Source organism: Nicotiana tomentosiformis, chromosome 3, assembly GCF_000390325.3.
Source record: "Nicotiana tomentosiformis chromosome 3, ASM39032v3, whole genome shotgun sequence".
Classification (NCBI taxonomy): domain Eukaryota; kingdom Viridiplantae; phylum Streptophyta; class Magnoliopsida; order Solanales; family Solanaceae; genus Nicotiana; species Nicotiana tomentosiformis.
Genome location: NC_090814.1, coordinates 72,078,031 through 72,104,043, shown reverse-complemented (window position 1 = coordinate 72,104,043; position 26,013 = coordinate 72,078,031). Strand labels below are relative to the sequence as shown.

Below are 26,013 nucleotides of genomic sequence, written 5' to 3'. Positions count from 1 at the left end.
TACAGGGACCCTTTCAGTGATTAGCTTCCGCACATAATCAGCTTTCAACTTCAGTTTTAGTTCTGACGTGGAAGTGTACTGAGGCTTCAATAACATAAGTTCCAAAATATCACCGAGATATGGATTTAAAAAGGCACCAAGCTTGTTTACAACTGCCTCTAAGGCGAGTAGAATAGACATGGAGACGGAGTCATTCAGAATCGGTGAAACAACGGAAACATCACCATCAGTTTGCTTGGTTTCTGCTGTTAAAGTAGACAAAGCATTGCGAGATTGCCTAATCATGCCTTCCATGATAAGAGGCAGCTGATGTAGCGCCTTTGGCCCTAACACATTAATCAAGGCACCAGCTGTACGGAGGCAACTAGAAGAAACAGCAGAATTGTCCGCACATATGCTTTTACTAACAGAATCTAAGCACACGCTAAACACTGAATTATCCGAAGGAAACCTGTTTGCCAAAACTTCCAATGTTGACACTGCTGCCAGTTTCAAAGAACTACTTGATTCGCTCTGTGAATTAACTAATTTTAATATCTCAAGGCACAAGGCGTTCAGCGATTGCAAAGAATTCGCGTCCAGATGAAACCATGATCTCCTCGCATTTAAAGCTGGACCCCTTTTTTCATGCTTTGAGTCAACTAACCCAGTATCCTTCACTGTCTCAGACAAAGTTCCAAGAGCCTGTTTATAAAAGAGAAAGATCAGATTAATACAAGAGAAAAACAGTATCACCAAGGGAAAACTGAGAATCAATAGATCAGATTATTTCAACAGTATCACCAAGGGAAAACCCAGTATCCTTTCACATGTCACATGCTCAAACACATTTATTTCAAAGAATGAGAATCAATAGATCAGATTATTTCCAGCAGGAAATAGCCCCAAAGTTGAGGCCCAATGCGGAAATCATTTTAAATTTTAAATACTGAAAACCAGAAATTTTGACAAGTTTATAATTGAGAGATTGCTCGATCCACCATGTAAGACATGTAACGTGCCTAAGCTCCAAAAGATAGCAACCATCACAAGTGTAGATAATGTTTTCTGACTGGGAATTCTTTCTTCTGAATAACAATGACAAGGATAAGTGTCTACATTACCTTCTTTCTCACACATTTGTCCACATGACCCAGCAACTGAACAATTGCTTTGAAGTGTATGGAGGGAGTAAGTCGTTTCGTAACAGCACTTAAAGTGGAATTCATATATTCCTTTAGCTCCTTTCGGAAAACAGAAAGAGAGCCTTTCTGCTTTCTTTTCGAGTCAACAAGTTGAAGATGACAAACTGTTTCCTTCATGATTGCCCCAATTGTCAACTGCACCAGCAATAAAAATAAATGGGTTAAGGAAAATATTTTATGCAAATGCACAAGAAAAACAAGGAAATATTATCCAAATGCGCATGAAAAAACAACAGCTAAATCTGCCATGGCATTTAGGTGATCAATTCTCAGCATAAAAGGCATTCTAACTCAGAGCAACATGGCATCTAGCCAGAGGCGAAGCTAGAATTTGAAGTTTATGAGTTCTGAATTTACCACGGAACTCATAACTCATCTTATTTATTGGGTTCGCAATTAGAAATTTGTACATATTTAATAAATTTCCTAGTACAAATACAATGTTTAAGCAAAAGTGACTAGGTTCGCCGAACCCACACATAATAGGCTAGCTCTGCCTCTGCATCTAGCTACATCCACGCATACACAAATCATATGCCCCAAAAATTGTGCCAATGCAATCATATATCTATAGAAAGCTAAAAATTAGTCCAATCATTTCAGAAGTTTGTTATAAAAGGCAAATCTTAAGGACCTAATTAGTGCAAGGAAAGTCAGAATATTGTAAGTAACATAAGAACAATGGCGTCTGCAAAAAATACTCTAACTACGGAAAGCAACAAAAAGGAGCAGTCCACGTATGACACTAACCAGATACAAAAAGAAATAGCATAAGACAAGTACTCCAAGTAATACAGCCAAGCGCACGTAAGAAATATTGTGGTTTATAGAAAAGCTTTAAAGGCATTCCTGAAATTTCTGGATTCCTCCATGCTTTGCTGAATTTTAGATCAAGATCTCAAATAAAATTCAAAAATAAATTATCATAGGACGGTAAGCAAGATCATAACATAATGATCAGCATATGAACCACAAATATTTATTGCAAGGATATTAAAGAAAAAGAGAAAGCCATTGAAAGAATAAAATACTCATCTGCATACAAACCCAAAAGATTCTATTGCATGCATATAAGAAGAGGAGACATCATTCCTCAGATTAAGAAGCAGTCATACACTTTTCATTTAGCACAAGACCAGGAGAAATTCACAACCATTTATTGAACAGTTGGGCAAAAGAAATTACAAAAGATACAAACCTGAATGTCATCTGAATCCTCCCCTGAATCAAGCTTAAAAGCAATTTCAGGATTTTGGAGTTTGTTTGAAATGAAATACACTGCAACTAGCAGCTCCATAAAGAGTGCTGCATCACTGTCATTAACTACTATTCGCTGAAGAAGCATCAAAATTGAGGGAAGCCATACTGTGCATGAATATTTTTCCAACAATTGCACAGCGAATAAATATTCCCATTGTGTATTTATGAGTGAAATTGAGTAACTCAAAGATGGATCACTTCTGTCATGCAAGGAGGAGCAGTTTCTCGCAACTAGTGAACGAAATAGGAGGTAGAGCAATGATCCTAAACTAACACTCTCACCCAAATGCCTGCAAGAGAAGAGTATTAAAGAAAATGAAGCGGACAGAGAACTATCATAGCTCAAAATTTGAACTCTGTACCTCAAAACGTGCACAATCATTGAAATCCTCCGGTGTTCAGAGACCTGCGGCAGAATGTTTACAAAGATCTGGAAAAGCAAACATTGACAGAATCAGTAATAAGTTCCATGAATACAGCATCTACCAGAGGATGCTACCCATATTACCTGAAGCAAAGCGTCGGCACTGTCAGTTTTAGACAACCAACACGGTACAACCGCAGATATGAGGTCCTCAAATATATGTTGAAAATTGTTGTCCCACTGTAGAAAGATAACTTGAGGATTTAAAATCACTCGTGAGATATGACATAAATATATAAACACTCGATACCATAAATGCAGTGTTCAATTTCAAAAATTTTGAGCTTTGAGTTAGTAGTTTCAACATGCAGACTGACATGTGACTCCTGTGTAAATGTGATGCATAAATGCAAAACAGTTAACACAGTACAGGAGTACTGAAAAATAAAAGAGGGGCAAAAGGAAAAGGAAAAATTCATATGCTCAAAGAAAGACCTGAGTGACAGCAGATTCCCCAATGACGACAAGAATTTCCAAGATATGGTCTAAAACTTTGTCTGGCTTAGCCCTTGAAATAGCAGATAACAATGAGAAAATTTGATTGCGTGTGACCATACTGCTCACAGAACGGGCACAATTAACAAGGAGCTCAACGTCAAAGTTCATAGAATTTTCATCCTGACAAAACCATAAGTAGATGTGGATAAGGAGCCCAAATAACTCAGTAAAACACATATATACAAAAAGGGCCTTCAGTAAAACCTCAGATGTGACACTAGCAGCAATGTCTTCCAAGATAAGGAGCAACTCTTGTTGGATGTGAACTGCAGCATCAGAAATGCTCTGAGAGTTTTCAGATGAAGCATGATAATGTAAATCATCCTGGTTGGCAGCCAGATGAATCCACTCATTATCAATGAACGCATTGTGAAGAAGCTTGAATAAGGGACCAATGAGAGAAGCTCTACAAAATGATTAATGATACCGTCAACAGCAGTAAACAAGGGTGTCTATAAAGGTAGATAAGTAGAATTGACTAATCATGTATAAGTTAATAAGACAAGTTAACTGACCTGTTCTCCATGTCTCTCTTCAATAGCAACACATCAAGCAGAGAACCAACAAAAGCAATGACATTTCCACCTCCCGGAACAATATCAAGGCAAACATCATAGTTATTGGAGACAATTCCTTTCTTTTTTTTCTTTTCACGTCTCGACCCAATTGACCAAATTTTCTGCTCACAAATGAACTCAAGAATCCGACTGACAATCGAGCAAGTGATCTGGAAGAAGAAATAAGTCAATTCCCACTAGCTATCATTACTTTGCATTGAAAAGGAAAACTAACCAGAGACTGAACACAAATTTAAAGTTCTCCGATTAGTCTTACCAGGCAGTGCACGATATAAAGATACCATAGGCTCCACTGGCCATATATAATCAAGTCAGAAAAATAAGTAAATCTACTTGCAAAAAGGAGTCTCTATCCGGGTCTACAACCAGTATGTTAGGTTGTCCTTATAAAATTATTTGAAATAGAAGATGATGAAATAAAACAACAACAAAAAAAGCAAAAATAAGCATCTGTATCTTTTTAGTTAAATACTACTTCAAATTTTAGCAAAAAAGACAAATCTCCCGCACATAGTAAAATGTCACAATTTACATCGGGTGCAGGCAAAAGAAGAAGAGCAAAGATCAAAATGTCATTGCTGAATATAGAGCGGGTGGAAGATACACTCCTGCTCTAGCAGGACTACAACATGATTTGGCACCAACTTAACTCACGACGGTGCAACAAGGCAGATTAATAACTCCAACATGCTTAATATTCTTAAGAGGGGTGGCTTCAGTTGCTAATTACTTAAGGATATAGAATTTTGGAATTATAACACATAATGAGCCATAATACAGGATGTTATACATCAACGATATCGTGATGGCAAATCTGACCATTGTCATCAAATTCTAATGTACAGCTTTAGAAGAAGAGACGGTCAAAATCAACAGCAAGTATATAATTATATACACCTCCTACAAGGTACACAAATTGTCTAATCCTCAGTCAATATAGAAATTTATCTTCATGTAGTAGCCCCCATTGCTTGTGTCACAGAGAAGCAATTTTAAACAACAAAGATGTCAGATAGACTACTGTCTCTGATCATTCAATAGACAAAGATTGTCTTTGAACTAGTCTATCTTGTCACCCATCCAGACACAATACATTTTTGTGAAAATTAGAGCCTGTTTGGCCAAGCTTCCTATGAGTAGAATTTAAATTAATATTGAATGATGTATTTTGATATATTTAAATTATCATATAAACCAATAAGTAATACCAAACACTCAAATGTTATTGCATTGGAATAACTATATTTTATATTGATTGAAATTTTTAATTTATATTTTTACTTTACATTTTATATTTTACTTGAATTCTTGTATAATAAATGTTTAAGTTTATTTTTCTTTTCTAAATGATACTAATCGCAAATTGAACCTATATTGTCCTTTTTCGTAATTTGACACTTAAAGTGCTTTTTTAAAAGATTGGCGAAACACAATGAGCTTGCAAAAAGCACTACTCAAACGAATTGGCCAAACACAAACTCCTATTTTGCAAAAATATTTTTTTCAAAAAGCGCTTTTTAAAAGAAGTAGTTTTTGGCAACTTGGCCAAACGGGCTCTTATACACCTCTATAACATCTTTTCTTACATCCACCAAATCCCGGAAACTTGATACAAAACTGATACAGATTAGGAATGGAACAATAACCAAATTTGCTGAAAGACATCTGCAATATTCTCTTAGCATTTTATGATAAAGACAAATAATTTGTGAATGTATGGGAGAGACCCGTATAAAAGAAGTATACCAAAAAAGAAGAGAGCCTACACACAAATATGCGTGTCTACAAAGTACACCTAATGTTCTATACAAATTGGAACCTCATGGTTTGCGCTAAAAAGAAACCAAGAATAAGACGACACCTAAGTTTCTCTGACATGGCAGTTTAGGCGCCGCACCCGTGTCGACACGACACTAGTATGGGTGGATTGTTGAAGCCATTCCCTTTGTAGGAAAACTTTCGTATCTATGATTTAGTTTGCTTTCGTGGAGTCTCTTGCTTTGTTTCTGTCTGGGTACATTGACCATGACGGACGGAAAAATTAGAGACGAGATACAAATTGATTCCCGAAATCAGAACCAAAACTAGGGTAAATTTGAAGAAAATAGCATACCTTATCTAGGAAATCAATCATTTACTTATCTACAACTTGAGAATAAGAAAACAATCACCACTTTACAAGCTATATGTAAGTATTCCACAAAAAAATTCATAATTTAGAGATATTTTTATATTTTTATTTTTTTGAATTATTTTTAGCCGGATCCCCGCACATGTATCCGTACTAGGATCCGTATCCCCGAATCTTAGAATTTACATCTCGAAGGATCCGACCTAGATCCGCACCCGTGTCTGAGCAACTTAGAAGGACACTCCTCATATATACAAAATCAGTTTCTACACCATCAAAACCTCTCCTATTCTTAGCACATGGATTGTGGTGTATATTCTTCGGTTTAGCATACGGACAAAGGTGTTTATTATTCAAATTAAACTGACAGAAACTGACTCAACCGAAAATTTCAGTTTATCTGGTTTTTTCCGGTTTTAGGTTTCTTTTTGGTTGTTTTTTATGAACATAACAGTTTTCCACTACAGGTCACCGCTAGTATTTGCATTCCCCTCTCCATTCTGTCTGCCACTGTCTCTTTAGCTGGCATTGACTCACTAGAGAAATGAAGAATCTACTCACCATTCTGTGTTCGTTTACATATTGTTGCTTATGAAATTCTGGAAATTGGTATACTATTTTCCTTATTGATCTCAGCCTTAATACTCTTCTGCGTTCCTACACAGGTTTACATTATTTTCTGACAATCGCATAGATGAAATTTTTTTTCTTAATTTGCAGCTCAAGGTACAAAATAAGTGATTTCAGTAGTGTAATAATTATCCATAGAGTTAGTCCCTTACTCCCTTTATCGCTAGCATCAGTCAACTGCCTATCTTTTGCCTTTTTTCTCTGCACAAACATTTACATATCCGATAGGTAGTAATTCAACTATCTTATCGTTGTCTTCAGAGCACTTTCTTGGTGTCTGATCATTTGCTTCACGCAACCCACAATATGCTCAGGTTAGGAGGTGTGAGACGTTAGCATTGGCAGGACGTTAGCATTGGCAGGTACGAGGAGAGGTAGAGGACGACCTAAGAAGTATTGGGGTGAGGTGATCAGGCAAGACATGGCGCGACTTCAGATCTCCAAGGACATGGCTCTGGATAGGGAGGGGTGGAGGTTGAGCATTAGGGTTGTAGGTTAGGGTTTCCGGGGGAGGTGGGTTGTTAGTGGTTTATGTAGTTTCCTCACTATTTTCTATGGTAGTATTGTTGTTTATAGTTATTGCTTTTACATCTATTTTTCTATTTCTTACGATGCTGTTAATACTTTTTATCTTCTATTGTTGTCACTGATCTATTGTCTACTGTTTATTTTTCTTCTTCTCAAGCCGAGGGTCTTTTGGAAACAGCCTCTCTACCCCTATGGGGTAGGGGTAAGGTCTGCGTACACTCTACCCTCCCCAGACCCCACTTGTGGGATTTTACTGGGTTGTTGTTGTTGTTGTTGTTGTTGTTGTAACCCACAATATGCTCAGGCTCAGCTAATGATGTCATCTTTCTGATTTCTTGCATAATTGTTGGTTTCAATTTCATATACACGAGAAAGATACCTTTTTTTATAGAGGAATGATTCCCTTGTCTGAGAACAGCATTTGTGTACTATTCCCGATTTGGAGAGCACAATGATCAAATTCTAATTTTTCCACACAAATTGAAGTATATCATTGAGGTCTACAAGATCAGGAAAGACTGGATTCTCTTTACCATAAGAGAATGACTTTATTTATTTAAAAAATTTGTAATTCTAAACAAGACTAGTTGGGTCCCAAACTGGAAAACTGAATCAAGAAAATCAAACTGAGAAAAGAAAAACTAAACAAAACACCGACGACGACAATCAAATAAACTGGATCGAGTACCCAAAAAAAAAGAGACTGAACCAACCGATTGAACACTCCTATACATTACAATGTAGAGGAGATGTAACTGAGATTAACTACCACCCTATCACATGACACACAATTAGGGTTAATGGACTTGTATGGTCTTCTCAATTACAATTGGTAGTTGGTGTTAAGTCTACCATAAGCTAGAACGTGGAGACCATATGAAAGCCTTAAATTTTTGCAGGTTCCAGATCAAAAGAAGCTAAGTAATGTTCTAAGGGTTATTAGAATGTGCTAAGTGCCAAACAAAAATCTGCACGTGAAGACACCGACAGATTCCCAAGTCTATCGTTTATTGCCGCGAGCACTCTCGCCTATGTGCTTTGTACATAACCAACTTGTCACCTATATGCTTCAGTTAAGATATAGACACACTGTACTAATAGTAATTAGTAAGTAATTATGTAGGCAAGACTGCTTGCTGCAAAAGAGTGCTTTTCAAGTCACAGAACACAGAGTTGGACTTTGGATTTGGGTGTTCTACAGACATATTTTTTCTCATTTCAATGAGCTATATTAGTTTCACATAGACTTTTTATAAGTGCATGTTAATTGGTGCCAGATATTCTGCAAAATGAACTTGGAACATGCTTAGACAATGAATAATCACTGCAAATCAGATGAGAAGAAAGTATGGAACATACATTAATGCGAAGCAAGGCTTCTCTTGTAGCTTTTTGTATATCCCCATTGGTACTGCGAAACAAGACCACAAGATGCCGAAAGACAAGATCCTGAAAATTCAAACCATAATCAATGACATTGACAAATACAAGTTTTCCGGAAACATGCTTTTTGTTAAAAGAAAGAGATTCAAGTCCATGCACAATACCATCAGAAAGAAGAGAATAGCAGCAAAAGTAGTCAAAGAAGTCTAGACAGTATGAAGAATGAAGCATCCACATATTAAGCAGCAACAACCACCCAGTATAATCCCACTAGTGGGGTCTGGGGAGGGTAGTCTGTACGCAGACCTTACCCCTACCCTGGGATAGAGAGGTTGTTTCCGATAGACCCTCGGCTCCCTCCCTCCGAGAACTCTCCACCTTGTTCTTGGGGTGACTCGAACTCACAACCTCTTGGTTGGAAGCGGAGGGTGCTCGCCACTAGAGCAACAACTGAGAAGAATATAATAACGGAGGAGAAACTTTCTCCTATCGGGCATGCATGCACTACCAACAAACTAAAGAATATAATAGTAGCAAAAGTAGATAAAAAGAAGCCAAGACAGCATGAAATACCAAAAAGAAATGCATTACTCAATGAGAAGAATATCTTTATCAGTAAAGATTGAGAAGAGAATCTATGAGTGATGGAGAAAACTCTCATCCACTTAACCGTTTATTCCCTCTTTTTCACCAGAACAAGATAGTGCCAGAAATAGAATTATTTCTATGGTTTCCCCTTCTTATCTTCTTTAAGGTAGCAGACTTGAAGAGGCCATCATAACATTGCCATAAACAATAAGAAAATGTGCTGCATTATAAAGCTTATGCTGGCTGGTCAAATAGACCTACGGAAACACAAAGACAGTTAACCTAAAAACAGGCTTAAAATGCATTTACCACATGTAAACCCTTAAAATACTAGACTCGATGAAAATTCTCAGATTGTTTACATGGCATAATTCTGCCCTGAATCCAATTCAAGCAGTGCAAGTACTTTATCAGGTACTCCTTCCGTTCCGTTTTACTTGGCATGTTTGCCTTTTGCACGCCCTCAAGAAAACATCAATTAAAAGGAGAATTTGACTATATTACCCTTATTTATTCTTTCAGCTCAATTATTACTTCTCTTCCTTTCCCTACATTAATATACTCCACATTTATTAGAGTAAGGGTAAAGGTGGAAAAAATAATTAATTCTTTCTTGATTTCTAAAATGACAAGTATTTCGAAACAACTATTTTAGTAAACATGACAACTAAATGGGAATGGGGAGTATATATCAGGCAATTGACACATAAATAACCAAAAGAACAGCTTCATATATGCAAAATAGCCAAATGAGAAAAGAATACACACACATACACACACATACATAGCCAAAGTAATAGAAAACATATTATTGAGCAAGTACTGGAGCACTAGCATGCGTCAATCAGCTCTTTTTTTTCTCTTAACATGAACATCCTTTGGCTCGCTAAGATGAAAAATTCATGAGAAAAAATGAGGAGAAAACTGCTTCGAATCAGTCTTTGCATATAGAGCAAAGGTAATAAATGTGCAATCATTAACCTGACTGCCAGTCTTCAGATTTGCGTAGAAGGAATTGCTAAGAACACCCAGGACAGTCATACAAGGCTTCAGAACAGCAGGATCTCCGGACGACACATCGCTGACCTAGGGCCAGAAAGTATGGCATATTATCAATCAGAAGATACTCAGAAGGTTAAGCTCCATCAAAGTACAGAAATCTATACATATCCAAAAGGTGGGGGGTGGGGGGGGGGGTCAGCTAACCTGCAAGGCCTTTAATATAGGGTCCAAGAAGCCAAGGTCACCAACAGTTGTAGTAGAAGGCATTATACACATCTATGAACAACGACAATCCAAGTCAAACTTTTGAGAAGCTTAGATCAACATAATAGGAGCTAATAGAAGGGATGTAGATATTTTACAATTTTACCTCCAGTAGAAGACAAAGAATAGTGACTTCAACTTGTGACAGCTTATGGCATGACTTATCAAAACGAATATGGCATTTCTGGCGTCTATCAAGAAGATCGAGCATTAATGACTCAACACCATGAACACGTATAACCCTATCTCCAACGCCTTTAAGCAACGACAAAATCTTCAGCTGCAATACAGGTTGTCAACAGTTGTAGAATAAGTCGAAATAAAATAAAACAAAAAATTGCATGTATAAACATATTATCAAGGCCAACCTTAGCATACGCAGAATATCTAAGGGCAGAACCTATCAAGAACGCCAGGATTTCATCTTTAGTGGTCTGATCAAATCTGCAAAAGGAAAAATAAGCAACCTCCATTAATGCAAGGTGATTGTACATAAGATGATGTTGACATCTGACAAGAATCCAAGAATAAGCCTTTCAACAAGCCCCAAGTCTAACAACCATTAATAAAAACCATTACCTATCAACAAAAAGCCAACCACCATTAATAACAGATTCTAATAAAAAAAATAAATGGACAAAGCTCAAGCTACAGTGATTATGGCTATTTATACATAAAACTGTCTTCAGCGGAAGATTTTTCAAAAGCATTACAAAAAAATTAAAAAATAAAATGCCACAACAGGGTCTGTTAGGTTTGTTCTCCTTCACCAGAAATATTGACCTTTTATTGACTGCAAAGTACACACAGCTACATGCTTTAGAACAAGTGCTAATATAGATTCTGGTATAACTCCTCTAAAAGTTACAGAGAAATGTAGAAATAAGTTAACAACTATGACTGACTAAGCATGTCCGAAAGGGGAAAGATCGCTGGAGATGGCCACAGCAATACTAAGATACAACTAAGCAAAAATGTTTGCCAACTTCGAGAGATAAAAGCAAAAGTTAACATAGACCCAGCCGCTACAGGCTTGAGAAAAGTGGGAAGGCAATCTTTTAGAAAAAGTTAAATCGTAAGGCTCTACAGAAACCTCCACAAAGCTTTCCAGAGTGACACAATCAATTATCCCACTACTCACATTCAACCAAAAAATATATCAATGCTGCAACTTCAACAGATTAAAAAAAAAATTAACAGGGCCTGCGATCCAACTTGCGTGTACTTCGACTACTTCACCGGGTACCTGCTACCTCCCACCAGCATAGGTACCGGGTTACTTGGCCCACCGAGACTTGGGCAGATGAGAAGAAATTACTGGTCGTGTTTTATCTCCATTTGGGTTTGAACGACCACCCATGGTTTCTAGCTGCTTCATTGACCACTAGGCCACACCCTTGCATGCAAGTTCACCAAATACATCAACAAATCAAGATATTACTAATTCTATAATAAATGCTAAGATTTCCTAGGCTTTGGTAGCGCAGTAACTTGCCAGAGAAATGCAACAGAAATATGTCTGATATTAGCAAAGAATGAAACATTTACTGCAAATAGTGATGGATCTTATTAGAGCACAGAGCCAACCTCTTTCCAATATTGTGTTGCACTAAGAGAGAGTTGTTGGACGAGCCCAGCAATGATGAAAACAATGATGAGAGGACATTTTTGTCCGATATTAGCAATCTCTTCTGCTGAACTATTAAGCCCAATAGTTCTCCCAAAAAATGAACCCAGACGGCGTGCAGACCTGTCATTTTGCATAATGGTAATGGCATATGGAAGAGAAAGACATCATGAGAGAACCTTTATTTTTTCCAGGGGTAAAGAACAAATATGTTGATGTGGGGAAAATGCCCCGCACAAAAGTGGTACAAAAAACTAGAGGGGAGTTGACTGACTTATGACGGAGAGGAATACCATTTTTAGATCTGGATAAATTAATGCGTGACCACAAGGAGAGAAGTCCTTCAATGGTGTTCATTGCTGCTGTGCGCACATCCTATATATAGAAAGAAAAGTATGTCGCTTTATACGTGAAACAGAACACCATCAAAAGCATAGGCAACAGAATGTTTCCTCTTTCCTCTGATAAAAAAAACTAGCTAAAATGTGTCCCTTTTTACAAAAGAGGTCAACATGAAAATTTACTAGGAAAACAGTCTTGAGTTGTTTTGCTGAAACAATCTAGATCTAAGAAATAAATGCAAAACCTGGTTATCACTTGATAGCGGAACTAGGATCGAAGGAAATTCAGCAAAGAGTTGAAAAGTGAGACTCTCATCCGGACGAGCGCAAAGAGATGTGCAAGCATGAAGACTTCCGATAAGGACAGAAGCAGAAACTCCTGCAGGATCAAAACAATCCAAAAATATCGTAAAACAGAATAACACAAATCCTCAAGGAAGATCACAACGGAGCAGTGAATGAAAAATTCTATACAGTTAACTGGACCAGAATGGCCATCCTCGCCAATTTCATAAACATCAAGGAAGCATCTCTGCCACTATAACAATCTATTATTCAAGCAACTGTCATGGGGCCCCTTTTCTGAAACAACCCTTTCTTAAACTTCAGCAGACCTCCCGCTATTGGCAAAATTAGGAAGTTCAATCACTTTCAAAAGTTATCCTAAAGTGTATCTTTGCCGTCCATCAATTTTGTTCCTTGATGTGCAGAGTTCATATTTCACAAGTATCCTTGAGAGACCATACAAGATACGCATGGTATATCCATACTCTTCAGAGCAATATCTTCCCAATTACAAATCTAGAACTCACTAAAAAGATTGACAAGGTTCTTTTCTTTAGCTGGGTTGATCTTACATTATCAATTTAGTACTGATTTAATACAGAAGGGATTATGGTTTTTGTGACATGTGAGGAAAATTCAGAGAAAGAGAAAGTTAACAAAGAAATCATTTTTTTGCTGGAGAAAAGGAAAGTCGATAGACTGATTGCCCAGAGAGACAAATTGACAAGGCTCATCTCCGGAGAACTTGTACGAACTTCAAATCTTTTAAAAGCACATTTACTAGCTTGGCTTCTTAACCTAAATTTTACATATTATAGATGAGGTTGAATGTAGTTTCAACATGCTTGTATTCTACAGATGCTTTTAGAAGCTAATGTTCTTTAAGAGCTTGCATAGCAACCATTTCATTTGAGCAGCAAAACTTGTAATTCAAAGGACCTTAATCTCAGAAGAAACTACCAACATTACACAGAAAGGACCTTAATCTCAATAATTGATGAATGACAACTGCATGAAAGGAACTTTTTTTAATCATTAACTAAAAGAGAAGAATATTAAAAGGGATTGAAGGTAAAATTAGTGATAGCAACACATGTTACCAAATAAACAAGAATGTAAAGAAAACATTGTCAAAATCTCCCTCAGTAAAGAACTTTGAGAGAAAAGTAAATTTACAACTCGGAAAATCAATATGTCACCATGGGTTATTAACAGCAAATGTAAGGCAGGAGCCTTTCCAGGAATTCATATTCACAAGTGTCAAGATAGGACTGCTTAAAAAGGACGGATGACAATTACAAGGAACATAAAAAATGAGTCCGTAATAACAACACTCATACAGAATGATGAAGAAGTTAAAGGATCTGTCTCAAAACCTTCATCAGTAAAGAACTCTGAGAGGAAGTGCGATGTCTGGATCTTGCATTTTGCAACAACATTACACAGATGCTTCTTAAAAACATGGTTCGTGCTGGATACAATAAGGACAAACAGTTCCCGAAAGCAGCATAACCAGCTCTCATGCTTATCCTGCAAATGGAGACAGGAAACACATCAGCTGACCAAAATGCAGGAAAAAAATAGAAAGTAAAAACAAAAAAAAGGTCACCAACCAAAGGTCCTGTTTCAGCTGCCATTTTATTAAATGATCCAAGCAGCCTCCAAAACAAGCTAGTAAGAATTTCACCATTGAGTACTTTCGGGTTGGTAGCATCCATATGTTCAATAAGCCCATCAATGTCTCCCTCCCATACTCCAGGGTTGAACTGTGATTGTGTAAGGTAGGTAATTAGCAAAAGATGGCGCCAAAAACCAAGCAGCATTTATCTGCTGCTGTGAATGGCAAAAAATTACAGCATAGCAGCTACCTCTTCTGAAATATTCCCTGCAGACTCGAGCAACTCCCACTCCATTCGGAGGATCGGAAAGCAAGTGGCAAAGAAGGTTGAAAATCGAGCATCTCCTAGCAATGAAGGGGAGGAGCCAAAAGTAAAAAACACAACAACATTTTCCAAAAGAAAGTTGCAGTGATCTAACATTAGAATTCTAACAGTAAAGAGCAAAAGTATCTCTTCAAATCACTCTACACCTTTGTCAAATATTAAAAATTAGCTTGTACAGTCCTGAGTTTTCGAAATTTGAATCAGTAACAGAGCCAGAAACTCCAATAAGGAGATTGAAGAAAATGCACGAACGCAACACCATAGTCAAGAATGAAAGACGAGGACAGAGTGGAGCACTAGCGCACCAAATCATAGTCATAAAATTACCTGTTTCGAGCAGCGTGAAAGATTGCAACAACACCAACAAGAACAAGGTTTTTGACAGTTCCAAGGTTTTGCAGCATTCTACCAGCCAAGGAAAATATTCCTCGGGATGTGTTGACAATGCTTTTGCTAACACATTAATGTTTTCCACGTTCATTGAGGATATTTTCCCAGAATCTAATTTCTAAATATAAATAAGAAAATTCAAGATTAGTTCAATGATCATTCATCTTTTTACCAAATTAAAATAAGAACAACAGGTTCGGTTTAAGATTTTTCACGATAAAGTCTTTTCTTAACAGTTGGGGCATTCCAGTCAACCTCCCATTGCCCCCAAAGGTAAAGAAAAGAGAATGATTTAATTTGTAAATGGAATAGGCTTCTGCAATCATTTATTTGCTAGCTCACTAAAAGCAAGTCTCAAAGTTGATTTCTGCTAACATTATGTTACGCACACATATTTTTACATCCGAATATAAAGAAAAGAAATAAACCAAAATACTCATTGCAAAATTAAATAGCAGTTGGAATTTGTGACTACCTAGATTACTATGTTCAGATTCTACAGAACAATTACAGCGGTGGTAAAACACGCTATGCGAGAAACGGAGCACAACTGGAAATTCTTAAAACTTAAAAGACTTATTTAAGGTTTCAAATCAAGACTGGCAATCTTATCATTATCGGATGAACTGCTATACGATAATAAACAAGAGATACATGGCAATATAATAAAAACCATTACCTTATCCAGTAGAGAAACACTGACCAGATTCTCATAGAAAGGCCACTTCATTTGCTTGGCCATTTCAACCGCTTTCAAATTTAATCTCTGGGTCTGTATTAAGCATCAAAAATAAATAAAGTAATCAGCAAGCTAATTATGCAATATCTGGGGCTAAAAGGGAACAAGTGAAACTCTTAAATGAAACCTTTGGAATTATTATGACAAAGGGTAAAACTAATGCCGCCACCATCTTCACATATTCATCCTCATCTAGCACTGTAGCATGCTGGAGGCAAGACAGAGCAACGTCAACCGCCACTGAGGCACCACGAGATGCACCTGTAATTTTGAGGAGTTAATGCAAAAATGCTGCATATAAAGGTCCAATTTAGGACAAAGTTCACCAAATGCAAAATTCAACATACTTGATGCTAATATCGCAATGCATCTTTGGAGCACATTCTTGAATGCATCAATACGAAGTGGAGCACTTATTATTTCGGGCAATGCCTCTAGATTTAAAGCTGCCTGAACAACAGTCAAATCTTCATCATAGAGCCGGCGTAGTATAGCATCTTGAATGGTGCCAAATCTCTGAATGGAAGAGCAGATATTAGGGAAATGTAGTGGAAAGTGATTCAACAATAGACTAATTCAATGCACCTCATAAAATATTAATGCAGAATATACGAGCACCAAATTCTAGAGAAGCTCGCATAACAAATAAAATAAACCTCCAAATTACAATTATTTCAAAAGACACAGCTGCACACAACAACCAATTAATATTGCAAAGTCATGTTCCAGTAAAACTTTTAAAGCACAATTCCTTCAAACGTTTCAAATGGTGCCAAGTAACACAACCAACAAAATGAAGACTAGAGCTTCCCAAACATAGTACAAAGGCATTTTCTTCCCCATTACAGTACAAAGCCATGTCTTGTAATCTGTAAACATCCCAACTGAGGAAGTTAGCATTCAGCAACCAAAAAATTGGGAGCATGCTTGATGTTCAACAAGCTACATAAACAGCTGAATGTCAGAAAGAAAATCATCAAGAATCGCATCAGTATAAGCTAAAATTTTACAGCGATGCTGCGGTCTTCAACATATTATCTCATTTCGCTTATGGTAAAAATGGCCCAAAGATGAAGTCACCCCAAAAATGTTATGTCAATTATTCATGTTAATAGTTTGATAGGAGTATATCTAATACACAAAAACTGAAGATCTGCTCAATGCCTAGGTAATTCAGAATACAGCTCAATTGCCAGAACCTAAAGCTTTGCAGACACTATCACAGAAAGAAGAGTAACAATACCAATTTTGCTTATGATCTATTGGAGCATCAATTTCTCTCTGCATGAAATCAAGGAACGGCAGAAAAGGACAAATAGTTGAGAAAGGGAGTACAACATATCTAGATTAATGGAATGAAGCATTACCTGAGAGTCAGCTGCTTCAACATTTAACATACCACGCACATCCAGACCCAGAAGTGCAGATCGTCGAACCTCTGCCTGCAAGTAAACACAAATAAATGCATAAAAAATAATAGTTTGTACCAAAAATAACAGGATTTGATCTCAGAAGTTCTTTAAAACAAGTAAAAGTACAGACTCATAATGATCTATTCTTTAAAACAATATTTACAAAGTACAGACTCATGATGATCTATTCTTTAAAACAACATTTACAAAGTACAGAATCATGTAGAAGAAAACTGATTTATATTGAAAAATGACTGCACTTCTTCAAACGCCAATATCACTAGGTTCATCAACATTTACAAAGTACAGAATCATGTAGAAGAAAACTGATTCATATTGAAAATGACTGCACTTCTTCAAACACCAATATTACTAGGTTCATCAGTTGAAGAACTCATTCATACTTGTGAAGTTTCTTAAAGATGGGTGACTCCATTTTCCTGGCTAACTTTTTAACTCAAAATGCCAACTGGTATGCAACACGGATGCTATCTTTCTGTCTGTTTTAATTTTTTGTGAACTTAGGCTGTTTTTCTTGCAGCTAGAAAACTAGCAATGGGGGCGAATCTGCACCCATTCCGGTCTATTTAGTGGAAAATATCATATTACCGCCAACAAAGTGCTGCTGCTTTGAAGATTGCTCCCAATTATCAGGGGGAAAAACCAAGGTTGCTCCCAATCATGCAGTCATGCTCATGTCTTTCATGTATTTGAAGATATGAAGTGCAAAAAATATCCATTCTTTTTTTGGGTAAAATATCCTTTACTTTATCTTCTAGCAACACAGCTCTTACACGGAAAAAGATAAGAGGAAAGTAGCCAGCCCAAAAGGTAAAGCCATCAAGTAGAAATATATAATATGGAAAAGAAACAAATATACCTTTGGATGTTCCAAGGAAAACCAAACTTTTGAACCAGATATTTCATGTGAAAGATCCAAATTACAGTTCAACATCCTGATAACTATTTCATAGTCATTTTTGGACCGCAGTTTAACATCCTGCATGCAAAGAAGAAAAAAGATATTTTACACTAAACCACACAATTACCCCATAAATAAGAAAGGATCAATAACATCTGAGGATATGGAGAATGGAGAGGCAAGCAACAGGCATGAACCTCGATATATCTGTTAACAGCTTCACGTGACTCAAACAGATATTTCTTAAGGAGAGAAACCAATATCAGATTGCACCGGCTCCCTGACAATTATAAGCATAGAATGATATGAGAAAGAAATACAGGCGAGCAAAAGAAGAAAGAGGAATATTATTCAAGAACAACAGGATCTGAGACGCTTGTGCTTATTCAGATATGCAGGTACAGAACATCAAGAATCTACATCACTAAGGCTGAGCAAAGTAGTAGTGTATTACTGGCACGTTTCTTCCCATAATACCCCTTAACCACTACAAAATAAAAAGGTAAAAAAGTCACCACCTAACAGAATGGGAGTTAATTTCATTTCCACTCTGCCACTTATTCCCCTTTCTCCCCCTCCCCTTCTCTTGCTTCTTTTCTTTGTACCCAAATACATTTTTTTCCTTTTATCAACATTTAATAGATATTGTAAGCACAGACGCTCAGACAGTGTGTGCCTACTTAACTAGTTATACCATATATGACATTTATGTACACCATGTTGCAACATCAATAAAAGTATTCTAAATGTAATAGGATGAATAGATGGTGGGCATGCTAATCTTAACATAAAGTAGAGCTGTATCTGCAGGTGCTGAATCATTGTCCTTCAATATTCTCAAAGATGTGTTAAGCAGCTATGAGATCATATGAGCTACAAAGTCTAGAATAAGTATTTAGTTACAGAACATCAAGAATCTATCACTAAGGGTGGGCAAAGTACTTAATCAGAATGCCTTTATAAAAGGTAGACAAATAGTAGATGCTGCCCTGATTGCAAATGAGAGCGTGGAACACTTTATGAAAATGAAGACAAGAGGTGTAGCCTGTAAACTTGACCTTGAGAAGGCATATGATCATGTTAACTGGTCATGCCTGATCAACGTCGTGAAGCTAATGAACTTTGGAGGTAAATGGCTTGAATGGATCAGATTCTGTATTTCCACAGTCAGATTCTCAGTTCTCATTGATGGAAGCCCTCATGGCTACTTCAAATCCCAAAGAGGACTGAGACAAGGTGACCCCCTATCACCTTATTTATTTGTTTTGGTTATGGAGATGCTGAGTAACATGCTGAAGAAGGCTGAACTGCTGGGTTGGATCAGAGGACTTAAGGTTGGAAGAAGGAATGGTGTAAATGTGATGCTATCTCACATACTGTATGCTGATGACACTTTGTTGTTTTGTGAGGCAGAAAAGGAACATTTTCTATATCTCAGAGGAATCTTACTGGCTTTTGAAGCAGTCTCTGGGCTGAAAGTCAATCTGGGGAAGAGCAATATTTATAGCTTCAATGCTGATGACAACATAGAAGAACTAGCAAATATTCTAGGATGCCAGACGGATAAATTCCCTACAGTTTATCTAGGATTCCCCCTCGGGGTGAGAAGAAATGACCAAAGTATTTGGCAAGGTGTTTTGGATAGATGTGCTAAAAAAATGACTCCATGGAAGAACAGTGTCTTAGATGGGATGCCATCCTACTTAATGGCTTTATTTCCTACGCCTGCTGCAATTGAAAAAAAATTGAACTCCATGAGGAATAAGTTTCTATGGGATGGAAATAATGAATGTAAAAAGATTCACTTAGTCAATTGGCAGACAGTTCTCAGAGATAAAAGAGCAGGAGGCCTAGGTGTCAAGAACTTGAGACTTCATAATAAGAGTATGATGTTCAAATGGTTGTGGAGATTTCATAGTGACGAAGAAGCAGCTTGGGTTAAAATAGTTGAAGCTATTTATGGTAGTCGTCAAGGATGGAATCCCCCTTCAGTAGCATGTATACTAGAGGGGGAATTTGGAAAGAGGTTTGCAAATTATGGGAGGAGTTCAAGCAGTTTACTGGCTTGGAGGTGGGGAATGGAAGAAAGATAAAATTTTGCAGTGACTTATGGAATGATGAGGAATGTTTGAGAAATAAATTTCCTGTTTTATTTAACTGTTGTAACAATAAGGATGGAGTGGTGACTGATTTCTTCTCAGATTCTGGTTGGCAGATGTATTTCAGAAGGAATTTAAATGATTGGGAGATAGAAAATTTCTGTCAGATACTTTCTCAGTTGAATTCTACCCACATTGATCATAGTAAGAAGGATTCATTATTGTGGAATGCTAGTAATGACAGAAAGTTCTCAGTCAAAAGCTGTTATTATTTGTTAAGGAAAAATGCAAGTCACTGGGAACCTAATTGGCCTTGGAAAGTGATTTGGAAGAACAAAGCTCCGGTAAAGGTTGCATGTTTTGGTTGGACTGCAGCTTGGGAAGCTTGCCTTACCCAAAATAATCTTCAGAAGAGAGGCTTTGTTCTGTGTAGCAGATGTTATTTGTGTGAAGAAGATCTGGAGACTACTAATAACCTTTTCTTGCATTGTAGATATGCTAGACAGTGCTGGGAGCATTTTTTCAATTTATGTGGGATTTTCTGGACCATGCCTCAGAATGTCAGGAACCTTTTGAATGGTTGGCAGTATCAGAAGACACATAAAGCACTTAAACAGATTTGGAGAACCATACCTCTGCATATTCTGGACTATTTGGCTAGAGAGGAATAGAGCTTGCTTTGATGGGCAGAAAGATCATATTTCTAGAATAAAATATAAGTGTCTGCACAATCTATTTCTTTGGTGTAATAGTAGTTTGGTAGATGATATTGATCATTACATGGATTTTATGGAGTTACTTAGAAAATGTTGTAATTAACTGCATGGATATTCCCAGCAGTTTTGTACTCTTTTCTGGTACCATCTTGGTATTCAGTTAATAAGCCTTAACCTTTTCAAAAAAAAAAAAAAAGTACTTAACATGTTTCTTCCCATAATACCCCTTTAACCACTACAAAGTAAAAAGGTCACCACCTAACAGAATGGGAGTTTATTTCATTTCAATTCCAAGAAACCCCCCCCCCCCCCCGCCTCTTGCTTTGTTGCTTAATACCCAAATATATCTTTTTCCTTTTATCAACATTTAATAGAATTTAAGTTAAGCAGTCATTCAGACAGTGTGTGCCTACCTAACTAGTTGTAGCATATAGGACAATTATGCACATCATGTTGCCAAATCAATGGAAGTCTTTAAAATGCAATAGGATGAATAGATGGCGGGCATGTCAATCTTAAAAAAATGTAGACCTGTATCTGCAGCTGCTGATTCATTGTCCTTCAATGTTCTCAAAGATGTGTTAAGCAGCTTTGAAACTATACGAGCTATGAAGTCTTTTAAAGGAACCATCTCTACTACAGCCAATAAAGTCCCATGGCACAGATCATCGTAACAACTACAAAACATAAAACATTAAAGTCAAAGGTGCTAGCAAATAGAGAAACTCCTCAGCAGGTAAAGCAGCCATTCCCACCTGTACTCGACAAGAGAGTCCAAAAACAAGCCCAGAAATTTCTCTGTGTTGAACTCCTCTGCCAATTCACTTAGAAGTCCCGAAATATCCCTTTAGACAAACAGCGAGAAACAGGATTCAGAGGCTAGTTATAAATTTCCAACCAAGGCAACACGGGTCTAGTACGTTTGGTACATAAGCAGGGTACAACATAATACCTGATGTCCTTAAGGATATCAATGATCTTCTTGGGGATAATTTCAACCGATTGCAACTGCACAAAATGATTTTAAACAGAAGTACGAAGTTAGAGACATAGTAACAATTCCTAGAACTCTTACGAAATTCAACCAGCGTGCCAATTGCCAACATTGTAAAAGAGAAGGATATGTTCCTATCTTATTCGTTATGCAATCAAATAAAGAACTAGTGGCACTCTATCTGGAGAATGGACTGACAGACAGTCATAATGACATAGATACAGATGAATAGAAGCAATATGCTTAACATCGTCTTGCCATTGGCAAAACTGTAGGCATTCAGCAATCTAGAGAAATACCTATAGACACCAGAAAATCCCAAAACAATGTAAACTGGATCGCAGCCAAAAGAAATGAAATTTGAGAAGGAAAAGACCGTCATCTTGGGAATCTGATCCTTCATTGATACCCAAGACTCTACTTCCAAAGGATAACTCTCTTGCATACAACAAGTCCGTTGTTTTATCATAACTAGTACCATCGGTACGCGCTCTGCTTGTGTACCCATATTAATGAGTATACAATCTTAAAAAATATACAAATATTTTTAAACAGTGTGTTTAAGTTATACAATAAAAATTTAAAAGGTATAAATTCGTTATGTGCTTTCGCAAGTATTCATCAATTGTTATTCCGGTACTTATGCTTGATAAAAACAAAATGATACAAAACAATTGCCTCTGGAACAATTATGTTTGGATCACCTTGTTTAACATTGATCGGTCGGATTTGTGTGATTAGAACATAAATACATCAATTATCATGTAAAGGAGCTTAAGTGGCCTTTATTTTTACGGATGTGTTAAAATCAATTTCGTAAAGTTTTCCAAAAAATAAAATTTAAGTTTGTAAAACTGAAAAGCGTCTTCGAAATTTTTTAACTTTTTGCAAAAATTGAAATTAATGCGCTTGCTCGATAAAATATTTATAAAAAGACCAGTTTATGGAGAACTTGAAAAAAATCAAAATATAATCTTTTTCACTTACTGTTAGAACGAATGCCACCTTATTTTGATAAACAACGGAAATTTAATTAAAACCACAACATCACTTTACTACTGATTTTCCTTTTTTCCAGTTTTGATATTACTTGCCTTTTACAAACTATAATATTACATAATTTAAAAATGGAAAGGATTTAAAAGGTATTTAATATTAGAAATTCCTACATATTTCAAAGAAAGGAGGATTTAGTACACAAAATTTAGTTGATCTAGAACTCCTAAATTTTAGGGAAAACTCAATTGATGATTTTGTCCGATGCAAAATTTTATTTTTGAAGGGCAAAAAAGTAGGTCAACATTCCACCAAGGGCTTTCGTGCTTTTAATATAGTATAGATATTATAGATAGATGAAGGTCCAAGATAGATATGCATGCAACAACACTATTATTAACTTATAAAGAAAAAAAAGACAAGTTATTCTCAAAAAGAAAAAAGACTAGTCATAAAGCAAAGATATGCAGGCATGCAGATAAAGTCCTCTTTTACCTTTTATCTTAAATCTCAATTGTATCCAAAACTCTTATCTGGAACCATGCGTCAGAGGGAAAATACATAAGATACAAGACATCGTTATGTTAATAGACAAGGATACTCTCCAAAAAGTTATGTTGAAACTAATCCTGTTCAGCCATGTAATTCCAGATCTCATGATTTACGAAGCTTTCTGGAAGGTGATCGATGCAAAACATGGGAAAAGAGACAACTGGAGCACTAAAATTGCAAATTGAGTAATGAATTTTTCCAGAGGATCCACTTCAAGCCTGGTAATGGAGAGCACATCAAATTTTGGAAAGACATGGCTGAATAACACAGCCCTCATGGATGAATATCCTAACATTTTCCAAATCGCCATGGACAAGAACTCATCTGAGAAGGTTTGTCCAAGACTGGGAGATGGAAAGTTTGATGGAAATGCTAGCAAGAGTGGAGAGCTACAATATTGTTGAAGATCTTTCAGACACTGTGTTGGGGTAGCAAGGGTATCTTCACAACCAAAGATTGTTACAAACAAATCTGCACTCAAAATCAGGTGATTGATGCATGGCCATGGAAATTGATATGGACCAAATTACCTACTCCCTCCGTTTCAATCTATGTGAACCCATTTGACTGGGCATGGAGTTTAAGAAAAGAGAGAAGACTTTTGAACTTGTGGTGTAAAATGAAGCACATATATTTTGTGTGGCTATCAATCATTGCATAAAGGTAAATTGATTCCAAATAGGGAAAGTGGTCATTCTTTTTTGCACTGACTAAAAAGGAAATAGGTTCACATAAATTGAAACGGAGAGAGTATTAAGGTTATATGCTTCAATTGGATTGCATTATATGAAGCTTGTCTAACACAAGACAACCTTAACACGAGAGGACTCCAGCTGGTCAACAGATGCTATCTAAGTAGGAGGAATCAGGAAACTGTCAGTCATTTGTTCTGCACTGCCCAGTGGCCACTGATATATGGAATATGTTCTACAGTATTTATGGCTTTAGCTGGGTTATGCCACAGAATATGAGACAGGCACACATTAGTTGGAGTTTGTGGAAAGTTGATAAGGTCATCAAGAAAATCTGGTTGATGATTCCTGCAGCTATTTTTTGGTGTTTATAGAGAGGAATAGAAGATGTTTTGATGGCATCTCAACTCCAAATCACTCTCTTAAGGCAAAATGCCCACTTGAATTTTTTCTGGACAAAACTGTCCCCAGTAATTAGTACTGGACATTTTTTGGACTTTGTTAGTACTCAAATCCTAGATTGACACTTCGTATAGGGCCTAACTTTAATGATTTGTTTTTGTCTTTTGTAACTAGGCGTCCTGTAAATATGTACGATGCATCTTCTTGATGCTTTTTTTAATGAAACACCTTGCTTCATCCTAAAAAAAAAAAGGAAATATTTCTGTAAGCCAATACAGAAAAGTTACCTTTTTTTAATTCAACGTAATTTTCTATCAGCAACAAAACGGTGTCAACGATAATACAATAATAGACTAATAGAAAGCCACCATTTACCCCCTGGAACCAAACAATAACAAATAAGGAAGCTTTCAACAATTGCCCATTTGGAAATCAAACAAGAAAGTTTATTAGTAACCACCACTCCGCTACTTAGACTGGTCAAGCCTCCCTTTATTCCTCCAAATCGAGCGGGGCCCCAAAAAAACTCTACATGTGATTTAGTAAATTAGAACCCATTGTGGGGTTGTTGGCCTAAGCTTTTAGAAATTGTTGATAGTAAAAAGAGAAGCATAATTCACAGGCGCTCTTGAGCTCACTTAATATTGTCTAATATCCGTTTGGATATCTAGCTGTCATAAAATATATACAAGTAGTTAATTCTTGGTTGATTCTTTAGCATCAATGACCATACGAACAATAACTTTTTAAGGTAACTCCGTGATAAAGAGCCAAATAAAAAATACAAAACTATCATAATGATCGGGTGAAGAAATCAGTCATTTAAGTCCAGAATGCTTTCCAGTAGGACACAAGATGATTTGCATATGACAATATATCAGAAAGAACCACAAACTACCATCCTTCTAATCCAAATCAGAGGGAACACATACTGAAAACACTTCTATGCATCACAGCTTCACGAGTTCACTAACAAAACTATTTTGTTCTAGATCCTGGACACCGGCAGTAATAAAATTCTAGTTCACCTCTGATACCAAATTGAATGAAGCACGCTGATACCTGGACAAGATTGATTAGGGCCATCAAAGACATACGACACCACTGCAAGTCAGTAGAATCTCTTGCATCTGCTCGAGCAATTTCAGCAAGGGAACGCATCAAGCTTTTGACAACCTTAGGGGACAGAGCTACCTTATCAGCTAGTAAGCTTACGATCATCAAAGCACCAGCCTACAAAAGTCGAATCCCAACCACAAGATCAATGAATGTTCTATGGATTGAAGCCTCTAGAATGTCTGAATATAAGGATATAGCTTCACCGCAGAATATGTTTCACATTTTAATCAAATAGTTAAAAGAGGAAGCTACAAGAAAGACTCTAGAAATGTAAGTTAACATGAATGGAATGCAAAAAAACACATCAAATATGA

The 26,013-nt window shown here is 36.7% G+C and overlaps 1 protein-coding gene across 2 annotated transcripts in view; it reads right to left on the bottom strand.

The window, feature by feature from the left end:
* The window catches only part of LOC104086066 (uncharacterized protein At3g06530), a 32,515-nt gene that overhangs the window by 4,937 nt on the left and 1,565 nt on the right, over positions 1–26,013 (bottom strand). The window contains exons 6-35 of one of the 2 annotated variants that reach the window (XM_009590222.4): positions 25,643–25,813; positions 21,897–21,952; positions 21,700–21,789; positions 21,476–21,621; positions 18,327–18,409; positions 18,088–18,207; positions 17,163–17,237; positions 16,143–16,311; positions 15,923–16,056; positions 15,736–15,828; positions 14,994–15,174; positions 14,592–14,686; positions 14,337–14,489; positions 14,100–14,253; positions 12,684–12,817; positions 12,391–12,472; positions 12,058–12,220; positions 10,839–10,914; positions 10,577–10,750; positions 10,411–10,482; positions 10,186–10,290; positions 8,593–8,682; positions 3,882–4,093; positions 3,571–3,772; positions 3,304–3,486; positions 2,953–3,048; positions 2,807–2,874; positions 2,383–2,734; positions 1,104–1,319; positions 4–684 (exon numbers count right to left, since the gene is read on the bottom strand). In XM_009590222.4, coding sequence (XP_009588517.1) covers positions 4–684; positions 1,104–1,319; positions 2,383–2,734; positions 2,807–2,874; positions 2,953–3,048; positions 3,304–3,486; positions 3,571–3,772; positions 3,882–4,093; positions 8,593–8,682; positions 10,186–10,290; positions 10,411–10,482; positions 10,577–10,750; positions 10,839–10,914; positions 12,058–12,220; positions 12,391–12,472; positions 12,684–12,817; positions 14,100–14,253; positions 14,337–14,489; positions 14,592–14,686; positions 14,994–15,174; positions 15,736–15,828; positions 15,923–16,056; positions 16,143–16,311; positions 17,163–17,237; positions 18,088–18,207; positions 18,327–18,409; positions 21,476–21,621; positions 21,700–21,789; positions 21,897–21,952; positions 25,643–25,813 — 4,626 coding nt within the window. The remainder of the gene's footprint in view (positions 1–3; positions 685–1,103; positions 1,320–2,382; positions 2,735–2,806; positions 2,875–2,952; positions 3,049–3,303; positions 3,487–3,570; positions 3,773–3,881; positions 4,094–8,592; positions 8,683–10,185; positions 10,291–10,410; positions 10,483–10,576; positions 10,751–10,838; positions 10,915–12,057; positions 12,221–12,390; positions 12,473–12,683; positions 12,818–14,099; positions 14,254–14,336; positions 14,490–14,591; positions 14,687–14,993; positions 15,175–15,735; positions 15,829–15,922; positions 16,057–16,142; positions 16,312–17,162; positions 17,238–18,087; positions 18,208–18,326; positions 18,410–21,475; positions 21,622–21,699; positions 21,790–21,896; positions 21,953–25,642; positions 25,814–26,013) is intronic. The other variant, XM_009590223.4, reaches the window with a different exon arrangement.